We start from the raw sequence: 13,846 nt of genomic DNA on the forward strand, positions 1-13,846 counted from the left end.
GATTAAAAGCTAAACATGAGTAAAAATAAAATTTTTAAATCAAAGCATGAGGTAGGTTGGAAAAAAATGAAACGAGACACTATGAAAAATTCAGTTCCTCAGTAATCCTAGGCACATTGCAAGTGCTGAGTGGCCTTGTGTGATGGTAGCTGTCGTATTGGACAGTGCATATATGGACCATTTTCATCCTCACAGAGTATAGTTGGACTTAGACTCTGGAAGGAGAAAGTGTGACTTAGTCTTTGAAGGAAAGGACGGACTGGCTGGTTGGGCCTCTCAGGCCTATGGAAGCGGAGTGGAGCTCAAGCGGGGCCATCGTTTCTCTTCCCCATTCCTTCTCTGCTTTCCTTTTCTTCCTCCTCTTTCTTTCTTGTTCTTTCTGGGTTACTACAGTAGCCTTGTTTTGTTGTTGCTGTTCAACTGCCTTTTAAAATGTATGGTACCAGTTTTATAGACATATACTTAACACATTCCATATAATTTGCCCATTTAAAGTGGATAATTTAGCAGTTTTTAATATATTCACAGAATTGTGCATTCATCACCGCAGTCAGTTTTATTTATTTATCTACTTTTGAGACAGAGTCTTGCTCTGTCGCCCAGGCTGAAGTGCAGTGACACTGGCTCGGCTCACTGCAACTTCAGCCTGCTGGTTTCAAGTGATTCTCCTGCCTCCACGTCCCTCCTGAGTAGCTGGGACCACAGGTGTGTGCTACCACACTCAGCTAATTTTGTATTTTTTTTTTTTTTTTTTTTTAGTAGATATGGGGTTTCTCCATGTTGGCCAGGCTGGTCTGAAACTCCTGGCCTCAAATGATCCACCCGCCTTGGTCTCCCAAAGTTCTGGGATTACAGACGTGAGCCATCACACCTGGCCCACAATCAATTTTAGAACATCTTCATTACCCCAAAAAGAAATCCCACACCCTTTGGCCGTCACTCCATAATACCCTCATCTCCGCCCACATCCCAGCCCGAGGCAACCACTAAGCTACTTTATGCCTCCATGGATTTGCCTATTCTGGACATTTCATATAAACTGAATCATACATGTGGTCTTTTGTGTCCATCTGGCTCTTTTCAGTTAGTGTGATGTTTTTAAGGATCATCCATGTTACAGCATGTGTCAGAATTTCATTCCTTTTCAGGACTGAATACTATTCCATTGTATGGATGTACTATATTTTATTTATCCATTCATCAGTTGATGGACTTTGGTTTATTTCCACTTTGGGGCTAGGATGAAGAAACATTGATCATTCATGTGCAAGTTTTTGTGTGGACATATGTTTTCATGTCTCTCGAGTAGAGACCTAGGAGTGGAATTGTTGGGTCAGATGGTAACCCCATCTTTAAGCCTTTAAATACCCCCTTAACTATTCTCTCACTTTTATCTTTGCACCCTACAGTCTGTTCTCCCCACAGCAGCCAATGGGACTCTTTTAAAATATAATTCAGGCCATGTTATCTGGCCTCAGAACCTCCCATGTCTCCCCAACTCATGCAGTGCCCAAGCCCAAGCCCTCACAAAGGCCTACAAGAGCCAGTGCCCTGGCCTCATCTCTCTGTCTCCTGGTGCACTCACTCCAGTTCAGCCACCCTGGCTTCCTTCCCATCCCTGGAACATGCCTCAGGGCCTTCACACTGACCATTAAGTTACCCCGTATGCCTCTTTTTCCTCCTCTTTCAGCTTCTTTTCCTGAAAGTCACTTCTTGAGGATTCCATCTCTGATCTTCTTCCTTAGAAGGAGAACCCCTCTGAGCCTTTCTCCTCAAGCTTTCCTGCTTTGTTTTTCTCCATAGCACATACCACGTTCTAATAGATCTATGCATTGTTTTCTGTCTTCTCTCACTAGAATGTAAACTCCTAGGCCGGGCATGGTGGCTCACACCTGTAATCCCAGCACTTTGGGAGGCTGAGGCAGGCAGATCACTTGAGGTCAGGAGTTCAAGACCAGCCTGGCCAACATGGTGAAACCCAGTCTCTACTGAAAATACAAAAAATTAGCTGGGCATAGTGGTGTGTGCCTGTAATCTCTGCTACTCGGGAGGCTCAGGCGGGAGAATCACTTGAGCCTGAGAGGCGGAGGTTGCAGTGAGCCGAGATCGCAACACTGCACTCCAGCCTGGGTAACGGTGAAACTCAGTCTCAAAAACAAACAAACAAAAAAAGTAGAATGTAAGCTCCTGAAGGCAGAATTTCATTGCTTGTCTGCTTTTCTCTTTTGTTTCCTGCTCTGCCCCAGGACCTAGAATGATGCCTGGCACATAGTAGATGGCCATTAAATAGCTACTGGATGAATGAACCTCTTTTTCTCTCTGTATGTCTCTCTCACTCTTGGTCTCTACCACCTTATTGACTGGTTTCTGACACTGTCCTACGTGCTGGGAATGCCAAAATGAATAAGACATAATGCTCAGCCAATGTATGTTGAATGAATGCGTTGATTTGAATCTCTTGGGGGCAGGTTCCAGGCTCCCCTCTAGAAATCAGCTTTGGATTTAAGGACTCCTCTGAGAAAATTTGCCTGGCAGATTTGCCTTTCTCCAGAGGGCTGGCTCTAAGGAAGGCCCTAGAGGAGCCTGCACCCTGCCCCTACAAGGGAGCACAGTAAGCCGCCCCAGGGGACCTTACTCGCTGCCCCTCTGCCCCCAGCGCAAGGCCATCGAGCGGTTCTGCAGCGAGGTGAAGCGGCTGTGCCACGCCGAGCGCAGGAAGGACTTTGTCTCTGAGGCCTACCTCCTGACCCTGGGCAAGTTCATCAACATGTTTGCTGTCCTAGATGAGCTAAAGAACATGAAGTGCAGCGTCAAGAATGACCACTCTGCCTACAAAAGGTCAGGGCAACCTCCCCTTCTCCCATTCCCCAGCGGGGCCCCTCCTCCAGGGCTGCCTACCAAGTGGAGGAAGAGGATGGAGCCCCTCTCACCTGCTCTTTCTTTGGTACCAAACTAGCCATCTCCCAAACACAGCAGGGCTTGGCCTGATTCAATGTGGTTTGAGGAACAGGGCATAGAGCTGGGCCTTGGAAGAACTTAATCTTTGAAGAGTTTTATGTCTCGAGATAGAATCAAATCCTCATTCCCCCATCTGTGGAGCAGCAGCATTTTACGTTGCCCCATGTAATATGGAACCAGTAAGATCATCACAGAATGGTTACATTAGTCATTTTCTGCAAGAATCATAAAGCCAATTCAAACAGTGTATGTAGAAGAAGGAAATGAATTGGCTCACAGAAAGTCCAGGCACACCTGCACGCAGGCACTCAGATGATAATGTTAACCTGGGTGCCTCCAGCTCTCAGCTCGACCTCCTCCTCTACATTGGCTTCATTCTCAGGTCCGTGGAGTCTTCCAGCAGCTTTCCTCAGGCCAGTGCAGCAACCCCAGCTTCTAAGGAAGGACGGGATGCTGCTTCTTCCAAATTAGTATTTGGAACTCTGAATATCCTCCCAGGGAGGATTGCCTTTGATTCAGCTTGAGTCATATGCTAAACCTCCTGTCAGTCACTGGAGGTGTAGAGGTGGGGATACGCTGATGGGATGGTTGCTCGCCTTTGGAGTTCAGGGTCTCTGCCAGCTCTTAAAAAGATTAGCCAGGAGAGGTGTCTCACACCTGTAATCCTAGCGCTTTGGGAGGCCACGGCAGGCCCATCACTTAAGCCCAGGAGTTCGAGACCAGCCTGGGAAACATAGTGAGACCCCATCTCTCTTTTTTAATTAAAACAAACAAACAAAAAGGACTGAAAGTGGGGGAGGAGTCATTCCAGAAACCAGTATACAGCCACCCAGAAGTCTCTTGAGAAGGATTTGCTGTGCCTCTGATACAGGCATCTTCTTGGGCTGCAAGGTAACCAGAGAAAACAGACTGATTCTCACAAGTTTACCTTCCTGAGTCAGCTGTGACATCTGGTGCTGTCCAGCAGGCAGGGCCCCGTCTCAAGGCTGACTTAGAAGTTGACAACTTTACAAAGTTTTTTTGTTTTGTTTTGTTTTGTTTTTTTGAGATGGAGTCTCGCTCTGTCACCCAGGCTGGAGTGCAGTGTGCAATCGCAACCTCTGTCTGTCAGGTTCAAGCGATTCTTCTGCCTCAGCCTCCAGAGTAGCTAGGACTACAGGCGCCCGCCACCGTGCCTGGCTAAGTTTTGTATTTTTAGTAGAGACAAGGTTTCACCATATTGGCCGGGCTGGTCTTGAACTCCTGACCTTGTGATCCGCCTGCCTTGGCCTCCCAAAGTGCTTTTTATGGGTAGCTTATCGTATAATATCTTCTACCAAATTTTCCCCAGCTGCAGCCAGACTGCTTCTGTCATGGCCGCAAATGAGATTCTCTGCAGCCCAGCTAGGTCATGAGCAAGACGGGGTGTCTTGTCTGTTTTCACAGTTCGTGATGACACAGGTGGCACCATCTCCAGGTTAGGCTGGGAAGTCAGGCAGCCGCAGCTTTCTCCCATCAAGTCCTGCTTGTGTTCCCTGTGCCCGTCATCCCATCACCTGCAATTCTGTGAGGTTCCATAGACTTCTGTTTTCTATACAGTGCTTTGCTTTGGAAATGTTGAAGTTTTCCTGTAAATAATGGAATACACAACAAGTGCATTCTAGCATCCTACCTGCGCTGCTTCTCCGTAACTTACCATGCAGCCTCACTGGAGGTCACAGGAGGGTACAAGGATATCATTTTACTCCCTGTTTCACCACTCCTGGCTGGTTGATGGGATGCTAGTTCCCCTTAAACTATCTGAGATTTCAGAGATTTTTAGTACATTCCCGCCTTTTAATTTAAGGGGTCCTTATTACAAGGGTGTAGACAGCCCCAAAGCAAATGACTTCAGAACACACTCTGTTTCGACGTTAGCATTGCCTGGGATATTCAGAGCTCTTTAACTTCCAAGATGGTGTCACTCTGGGTTAGGTGGGCATGGGAGCCCGTGAGGCATGGGTTAGGCTGTTGTGCCTGGACAGTCCTCTCTGCAGCGCCCACTATCTATGTTTCAGGGCGGCACAGTTCCTGCGGAAGATGGCGGATCCCCAGTCTATCCAGGAGTCGCAGAACCTTTCCATGTTCCTGGCCAACCACAACAGGATCACCCAGGTGAGGGCAGACTCCTTGTTAGGCCTGACCTGGTGTCTCGGGGTTACGGGCAGGCATGTAGAGGTTGGGTGGACCACGAGCCCAAGCAGACAAGCTCGGTCTGCAGCTTCCGTCTCCGCTGCCCTCCGTGAGAGTGAAATGCAGCTGAGGACTTAAATCTCTCCTCCCAACCCCAGGTGGCCCATTCACCCTCTCCAGTTGTCATTCTCGTGAAGCCCTCTCAGCCAGTGCTCTGACCCTGCATCAGGGTTGAGAACGTGGGGTCTGGAGTTAGGCAGCCTTGTTTTCTAATCCTAGACCACCACTGACCCACTCTGTAAGACCTGGGGCCAATCTAAGCCTCAGTTTCCTCTTCTGTAAAATGGGTCTGTTATTTTGAGAATATTATGAGAACCCAGCTCATAGGACTGTTGTGAGAAATAAATGATACCAGTATATGAAAAGTCCTTAGCATGCAGATCCTGACAGATGTTCAGGGCCTAGGAAGACATAGTTGTTATTGCTACCACTGGTTTGCCAGGGCACTCCCCTCAGCTGCCATTTTCCCATTTTGCCCAACATAAGCAAGACAAGCATCACTTGTCTTGCTTTCTGTCACTTCAGCCTAAACAGGCTCTAGCAAGAATGTCTGCAGGACTCAGGACAAAACTGAGGGGATCCTCCATCTTCCAAGGGTATTCACGCTCAAATCCATATCACAGAGGCCCTTGGGTTGACAGGGCCCTCGCCACTCTTTGTTAACTGCAGAAAGCTGTTCAGTCACTGAGGCCTCAGGTTTTCTTTCTCTTGCCTGTGGGAAGTACCAGCAGTGTCCTCCTCTGCATACCCTGCAGGGTCCTGGTTGGTCCCTTTGGAGAGAAAGGGCCTGGAGTGGGGACCTCAGACCCTTCTCTAATAGATGTTTTTCTACTGCTGTGTCCTGCCGGGAGGGAGACACCTGCCCCACTCCCCACCACCAGCTCTCCTCCCCCGGGTGGGGTTTTGCTGCCATTGTCTGAGAAGACATCCTAGATAAACCCACGTCCTCCAAGCTGAGCTGAAATGACAAGAAGCCTATTGCTGTAAAACTGAGCTGCTTTTTAGCTCAGGCCAGGAAAGCACTTTCTAACCATCAGAAATGCCGGGGAATTAAATAGGGGGATGAGTTCCTTGCCATGGGAGGTGTGCAGGAGTACTGTGGGGACATCAAGGAGAGGATTCAGGCATCAGGTGCCAGCTGGCATGCAGGCTGCCCTCCCTGGAGCTGTGATTCCTGGCCATCAGTGGGGACCACACCTGCCAGCTGTGGGCCTTCTGCAGGGGTGCAGGTGAGGGCACAGGATACATGCGCTGCCTAACCTGAGGGTGGCACTGCTGTTCAGTGTCTCCACCAGCAACTGGAAGTGATCCCAGGCTATGAGGAGCTGCTGGCTGACATTGTCAATATCTGCGTGGATTACTACGAGAACAAGATGTACCTGACCCCTAGTGAGAAACACATGCTCCTCAAGGTAAAACTCCCTTGAGGCCACACCCATGGGGCCTGGGCTTACCCTCTCACCTTCTTCTTATTAAAAATCCTTTTTAAAAAACAATGTTTCTTTTTTTCTTAAACATTGATACAGATCTTACTGCACAGAATGGTTTGTAACTTGTTCCTTTCCTATAGTATAATATACCATAGTCACCTTTCCAGATGTCATTAAGGCTATTTCTACAATGTTATGTTTAATGACTGCCAAGTATTCCATTGTTTTGGAACATTGTCCTGTAACATATCCCCTGTGGTTGGATATTTGTTTGCTAAACTTCATTGAACACCCTTGTAGCAGTTTTTGTGCACATCTTTTTGTCAAGCCCAACTTCCTAGAAGAGGATTTGCTGGCTCAAAGGGAAAAACAGAATAAACCTTTTTTTATTATTATTTCAATAGTTTTTGGGGACCAGGTGTTTTTTTGTTGCATGGAAAAGTTCTTTGCTGGTAATTTCTGAGATTTTGGTGCACCTGTCTCACAAGCAGTGTATGCTGTACCCAAAGTGTAGTCCCTCACCCACCTCCCTGCCTTGTCCCCAATTCTCCAAAGTCTATTATGTCATTCTTATGCCTGGGCACCCTCGTAGCTTAGCTCCCACTCATAAATGAGAACATACAACATTCTGTTTTTTCGTTCCTGCGTTACTTAACTTAGAATAATAGCCTCCAACTCCATCCAGGTTGCTGTGAATGCCATTATTTTGTTCCTTTTTATGGCTTAGTAGTATTTCCTGATGTGTATATAGAACACATTTTCTTTATCTGCTTGTTGGTTGATGGGCATTTAGGTTGGTTCTATATTTTTGCAATTGTGAATTGTGCTGCTATAAACATGTGCGCAAGTGTCTTTTTCATACAATAACTTCTTTTCCTCTGGATAGACACCCAGTAGTAGGATTGCTGGATCAAATGGTAATTCTGCTTTTAGTTCTTTAAGGAATCTCCATACTAGAAAACAAAATAAATCTTCAAGCTTTTGCTACATTTTGCCAAAGTGATCACAATTGTTTCATCAGTTTACACGTTTCATTCCAGAATTGTCATATTTATTGTTTTGAAAAATCTGGAATATACAGCAAAGCATAAAAAAAAATTAAATCTCTCACAATCTCTTCACCAAGAATTAACACTTTTAGCATTTTCTTTTCCAAGGTGGAGTCTCATTCTGTCTCTCAGGCTGGAGTGCAGTGGCACAGTCGTGGTTCACTGCAGCCTCTAACTCCCAGGCTCGAGCGATCCTCCCACCTGAGCTTCCTGAGTAGCTGGGACTATAGGCACATGCCACCTCACTCAGCTATTTTTTTAAAACAATTTTTTGTAGAATCAAGGTCTTCCTATGTTGGCCAGGCTGGTCTTGAACTCCTGGGCTCAAGCAATCTGCCCGCCTCAGCCTCCAAAAGTGCTGGGGTTACGTGCATGACCCACTGCGCCTGGCCTACTTTGAGCACTTTTATATATGTCCTTCTAAGTTTTTTGCTATGCTTATATATTTTCAAAATTTGCAATCTGCATGACCATGTATCCATTTTATCTCATGTGACTAAATTTATTTGGCGATGTTATGCTGCTGTGAAATAATGTGATTTCCATGAGCCTTCCTTAGCCATTATTCCATTGTTAGCTTAGGTTGTCTCTAACTGATACCTCACAATTGTAGCACTGACGTGAACAGCCTTTTCCCATTCTTTATACACGCTGCAGAGCCCCTTTTGATTCTGTCCCAGATCCTCACTTCTCAACATTCTGGTGGTTTTTCCTTTTTTTCCTCCTTCAGTGTCTCTCCTGCTATTCTGAGAATCCCAGCCCCGTGTTGGTGCTCCTGTCTTACATGTCTTAGTACCTCAGTTAAGTTTGCAGGGCTGGGTGGCTTTGAGACTTGTTCACTCTGGCTTGCTCCCGACCGTCAGAAATCCAGAGAAGCCAGTCACAGTTCACACACCCCTCTCACCCCTGGTGCTCTGCCTGAGCGGTTGCTGTAGACTTTCCACAAGCTAAGTCACTACCTACCAGCCCACCAAGTAGTCTTAATGTGGCTTTCACATTCTCTAGAGTTCCACACCCGGACTTCCCTGCCTTCTTCCCTCTCTGTTCCCCGCCCTCTTCAATCTGGCCTTCACATGGTTTTGCCACATGGGTAGTTTGTATTAGTGAACTCAGATGCCACCATCGGGCACTGTCTGCTCTTACGCAGAAAAGGATGAAGTTCATTCTGCAGAACAAAATATACCCACAGAGTGGCTCACGCCTGTAATCCTAGTGCTTTAGGAGGCCAAGGTAGAAGGATCACTTGAGCCCAGGAGTTTGAGACAACACAGTGGAATATGATCTTTATAGACAAATACAAAAATTAGCCATTGGTGGCGTGAATCTGTAGTCACAGCTTCTCAGGAGGCTGAGGTAAGAGAATCGCTTGAGCCCAGTAGGTTGAGGCTGCAGTGAGCCGTGATCATATCACTGCACTCCAGCTTGGGCGGCGTGGTGGGGGAACAGAGTGAGACCATCTCAAAAAAAAAAAAAAAAAAAAAAAAAGTAAATGCACCCACAGGGGAAGCAACCCTAGCAGTATCCTGCTGCATCCTGTTCATGTCAGATGAGAAATAGAGGCACAGAGAGAAGTGACTTTCTCACGGTCACACAGCTGCTCAGGTTCCCTTCTGCATACATTTTAAAAGGAGCAAAACAAGCCAAGCTAGCATTCAAGAAACTGTTAGAAGGGTTGGAATCAAGAATGTCAACCCACTCAGAGGGCAAATTCAGGAAGATTTTTTTTTTAAATTAAAGTCACCAGCAGCTCTTGGAAATCTTTACATTGTCCTTTCTGTGGAGAAAGAGGTGGATACTTTCACATTCACTACCTGTTCAAGTATTCATCAGATGCCTGTGTTGCGCCACACCCTGGGACACAGCAAGGAGCTAGGAGCAGCCCTTTCTCTCAGAAAGATCTAAATGCGGAAATGTCAACAGATTCTGTTCAGCTCCTGTCTCTGCTGCTTAGCTGTGTGGCCTTAGTGAGCTGTCTAACCTCCTTGTGTCTCTGATTCCTCATCTGTAGAACAAGGTTATTGCCGAGAACTTGACTTGAGAAAATAATGCTTATTAATGCTCTGAGCACAGACTCAGGCCCATAGTAAGGGCTGAAGAAGTAGCTGCCATAGTAATACACTAAATTTCTGGTTGAAATTAGACTTCTATTTCCTGCCTTTATTTGAAGATGCATAGGTGTTTATAATATAATGTGCGTCTCTACCGGGTGTGTGTGTGTGTGTGTGTGTGTGTGTGTGTGTGTGTGTAGGACATATACAGACTTACATTTTTGTTTTTAAACTTTTCCAGCGGATGTGATTAGTTTCTATGCTGTGCCTCCTTCTCATTCTAGGTGATGGGCTTTGGCCTCTACCTAATGGATGGAAATGTCAGTAACATTTACAAACTGGATGCCAAGAAGAGAATTAATCTTAGCAAAATTGATAAATTCTTTAAGGTCAGCAACTGGGGCTGGGGCTGGGCAGAGGGCTGAGGTTACCAGAGCTCAGATGTCTTTGGGGGAAAGGGATGAAATGAGCCAGGAAACTGTCAGGTTTTTTTAATTGAGCTGTAGCTCCAAAGATCCCAAGAGTAGGAAGAGGGAGAGAATAGAACAGCAGGGCCTCCAGCTGCCATCGATGGAGGCATTTATGCCCTAGAAGGCTGTTGCATGAAAGCCACACATAGTTCCAAGTTTCAGGATTCAGCTGGGATTTGGCTAGGAGGAGGCCCTATGCTTCTTTTTGAATGCTGCTTTTTTTTTTTTTTTCTGAAGTCCCTTGTCACTTAAAGAGGTGCATCCCAGAAGACAGCACCTGCTCTAATTTCCAGTATAAATCAGAGCTCGCAGAAGTAGAATGATTAAAGACTGGATTTTAAATTGGTTGACATTTGTAAAATCACAGGCTCTCACCTGGTACACCAGGGGCCACCTCAGCTTGCCCTTACCTCTGGAGAGAATGCCTCAGCAACGTCCGTCATCTACTCACTCTATTTCAGTGCCTCTGAGAGTTGATCTTTTGGCTCCAGATCTTTAAAAATTTGCAGTTAAACTAAGCCTCTTAGAATTTTGCGGAGGAATCTTACACTTTGGAATTAACTTCCCATGTTCTCAATTTATTCTAGCATTGGGCACTGTGGGCTTAGAGCAAGCCTGAGAGGTCAGACGTGGGAAAGCCCAGATTAATATTCACAGCAAAATTCCTTAGTGGTGTGACATGCAGGGCACTAGATTGGGCCTGAGTCCCACTGACTCTTCAAGGTTAAGGAAAAGGAACATAAGTCACTAAGAGGAATCCTGTGCCTTGGCTTTGCTTGTTTTCAAGGGTGGAACTTTTACTTTTCTCTAGAGTTGCCCCAAATGAAAGTAGGGCTCATTTTGGGAGACCCTTGCAAAATCTTTCCTAAGTCAGCATGAATGAGATGAGGGTCGAAGAAAGAGAATACAACCCTTCCCTTGGCAGGCCTGGGTATAAGTCTGGCTCTGCCAGTTAATAGCTGGATGACTTTGGGAAAGTCGCTAAATCTTTTTTGACTCTGAAACTGAGTTCCAAGTCTGGAAAATGTGAATACCAAGGGTATGGGCTCTGTAGGGTTGCCTGGAGGATTCAGTGGGGTTACAATAGATGACTCAGAGCCCTGGGTTGTATAATCCTGGCTTCTTGACTTCTAGCTGGTCTGACTTTGTGAAAAATCACTTAAGCTGTTTAAGCTTCGGTTTCTTCTCTGAAATGGGAAAGATAATAGTACAGGCTTCACAGCGCTCTTGTATGGCTTGAGATACTGTTTTTAAAGTGCTTGTCGTAGTACCTAGTGCGTGAGAAGCACACGATAAATACCAGCCTCCCTGCCATTTGCCTTGGTTTTTGGTCTGGAGTTGTCTGCCCTCTGATGTTAGGTATTACTATGATTTTAATTGCTTTGAAAGTACAGACTTTCTCAGGAAGACTAACAGCACTCAGACACCTGCTTCTAGCCCAGAATTCATAGCAGCAAGGATGCTTTAAGCCAGGGAAGATTGGAGCAGAAAGGACCCTGCACTGGACAGCCGTCCATCCAGTCCTTGGCCTTCACCCATGCTGTTGGCTGAGTGACCTTGGACAAGTCACTTTGCCGGTCTGGGCTCCATTGCCTAGAACATAGAGTTGGTTGGAGGCAGGGGAGGACCTGTACACGACTAGGGTTCCTTTTGGCTTCAGAGTCACATGGTAGCATCATTGGAAGCAGAAACTAGGGGTCGGCCCCCAGGCATACACAGAAGCGTGCCTCCCCCGGTGGGGTGGCAGCGAAGGCGGCCGCCCCAGCCCCTCCTCAGCATCTCACGAGCTGTGTTTGCTTCCTTTGCAGCAGCTGCAGGTGGTGCCCCTTTTCGGCGACATGCAGATAGAGCTGGCCAGATACATTAAGACCAGTGCTCACTATGAAGAGAACAAGTCCAAGTGAGTGCCTGCCGTAATGTCTCTCGGCTCCCGCAAGGATGCCCAGCCCGGGCAGGGAGCCGAGGGGCCACTTCAGCCCCTCCTCCCTCCCCAGAGTCCTGGGCAGGTGGATTCCATCAGAATACAGGCGCCGGCCGGAGGGGAGCCGCGAGGGTGCTCTGAGCCCTTTTGTATCCGCCCTTTGCTGCCAGGTTCAAAAGGGCTCAGAGCACAGCCACGCCCCTTGTCCAGCCCAGCAGTGACTCGCACGTCCTTGCAGCAGGACAGCAGGAGTCCACCTCCTCCTCTGGAGGAGTGGCCAGCCCTCAGTGGTCTGGTGAGGAGAGGTGGCGTTGTTCCTCCTCATGCTTTCTCTCAGGTTAGATGACCGTGTGCTAAGTCCATCGTGGAGTCGTGAATTGGGTGGGCAGCCTCACCTTCAGCCACTTGATAAACCACAATTCTAGGTCATCTGTGCAAAGGCCTGGGGTGTCAGTGCCTCACTGAAATTGGGGGGCTCCAACCTCGGCTGCCCCTTTGGTCTCTGAGGCTGTTAGGGAGGTTCCTTCTATGTGCTTCTCACCCAGAGTTGTGGCTTTTCCACACAGAGGGGAACCAGCTGTCCTTTAGTCGAGGGTGAGTGTATTGGCATCTTAAAAAGATAGAAATGGAGTGTCCTTGAACTGCATCTGCCTGGAGCCTCTGCAAATGAGTGTCCGAAGGAAGCTCGCGTAGTCGCTTCATCACCCTCTGGCTGCCAGCGCGTGAGGGGGTTTGCAGGAAAAGCAGGGAATGGAGAATGCTGAACTCATTCCTCAGCCCCCTGCCTGACTTCCCGACCCGCTGAAGCTGGCTGGGAGCAGAGGCTGGGGGAGTGACGGGGGCGGGGTGTGAGGGGCCGGGTGCTCCCCTCTCCACAGGTAACTCTCTGAGTGATACTGAAGGGAGGCCTGAGGAAGGCTGTCACTGTTCTGCTGTTCTTATGAGGGGTATGTCAGGGCTCCTTCTGAAATACTAAATTCTCCCTAGAATCTTTTTTCTGCCTTGTCTGGTGCTTGTGCTTCGTCTGTCTGCTGGGTCACCAGCACCTGAGGGTAGAAGAGGGGGTGGTGGTTTTTCTCTTGGGCATGGAGAGTGAAGATGTTCATTCATTCATTTCCTCTCTGACTTAGGATGGTTTTCCTAATGACATCTTTTCACAAGGAGTGGAAAAGAGGCAGAGGGAAGGAGGAAAGAGAGTGGAGAGAGAAGGAGAGAAGGGGGCGAAAGGTAGAGGGGGTGGGTGGAGGGAGGGGCCACCCCCATGTCTCAGAGTGACCCTGGCTTCCCCCACCACATGTGCTTCCATGTTGCCAGGGCACTGTTGGAAAAGAGGCACAGTCACATTCAGATTTCCGCAATCTCAGCCCAAAGGCCCCCCAAAGCCAGCTTCAGCTGCAGAGTATGCTGTCAGAGTGGGTAGGCTGGTTTTGGAGGTTGCCCACCTTGCTTTTTCTGTGCTTGGATTCCACCCCTTTGTAGCCCTAGAGACGCTGTCTTCCCTCCCTTCTCACATTACTGGTAAGTATTATGGACCAGGTATCTGGAAAGGCCTGCAGTTGGGTCCTAGATGAGGCCAGCCCCAAGGAGGAGGAGGAGGAGGAGGAAGGACTGTTCCACTAGGCCTGAAGCTCCCACAGTGTTGGACTTAGCAGGCTCTCTTGCTGAGGCGGCTGGGATACCATGTGGTGTTACCCAGGGGAGTTGGCCATGTGGGCTGAGCACCAGGAGCAGCTAACGCCTGTCCCACCCAGGCACCTGA

At 47.9% G+C, this 13,846-nt stretch overlaps 1 protein-coding gene across 5 annotated transcripts in view; it reads left to right on the top strand.

Annotated features, from left to right (window-relative positions):
* Positions 1-13,846, top strand: part of CYFIP2 (cytoplasmic FMR1 interacting protein 2) — a 133,429-nt gene that overhangs the window by 32,164 nt on the left and 87,419 nt on the right. For all 5 annotated transcript variants that reach the window (NM_001194296.3, XM_078004301.1, XM_078004303.1 and 2 more), the window contains 5 exon segments: positions 2,657-2,838; positions 4,995-5,091; positions 6,453-6,581; positions 9,981-10,085; positions 11,975-12,066. In NM_001194296.3, coding sequence (NP_001181225.1) covers positions 2,657-2,838; positions 4,995-5,091; positions 6,453-6,581; positions 9,981-10,085; positions 11,975-12,066 — 605 coding nt within the window.

This window comes from Macaca mulatta, chromosome 6 (genome assembly GCF_049350105.2).
Source record: "Macaca mulatta isolate MMU2019108-1 chromosome 6, T2T-MMU8v2.0, whole genome shotgun sequence".
NCBI classification, from domain to species: domain Eukaryota; kingdom Metazoa; phylum Chordata; class Mammalia; order Primates; family Cercopithecidae; genus Macaca; species Macaca mulatta.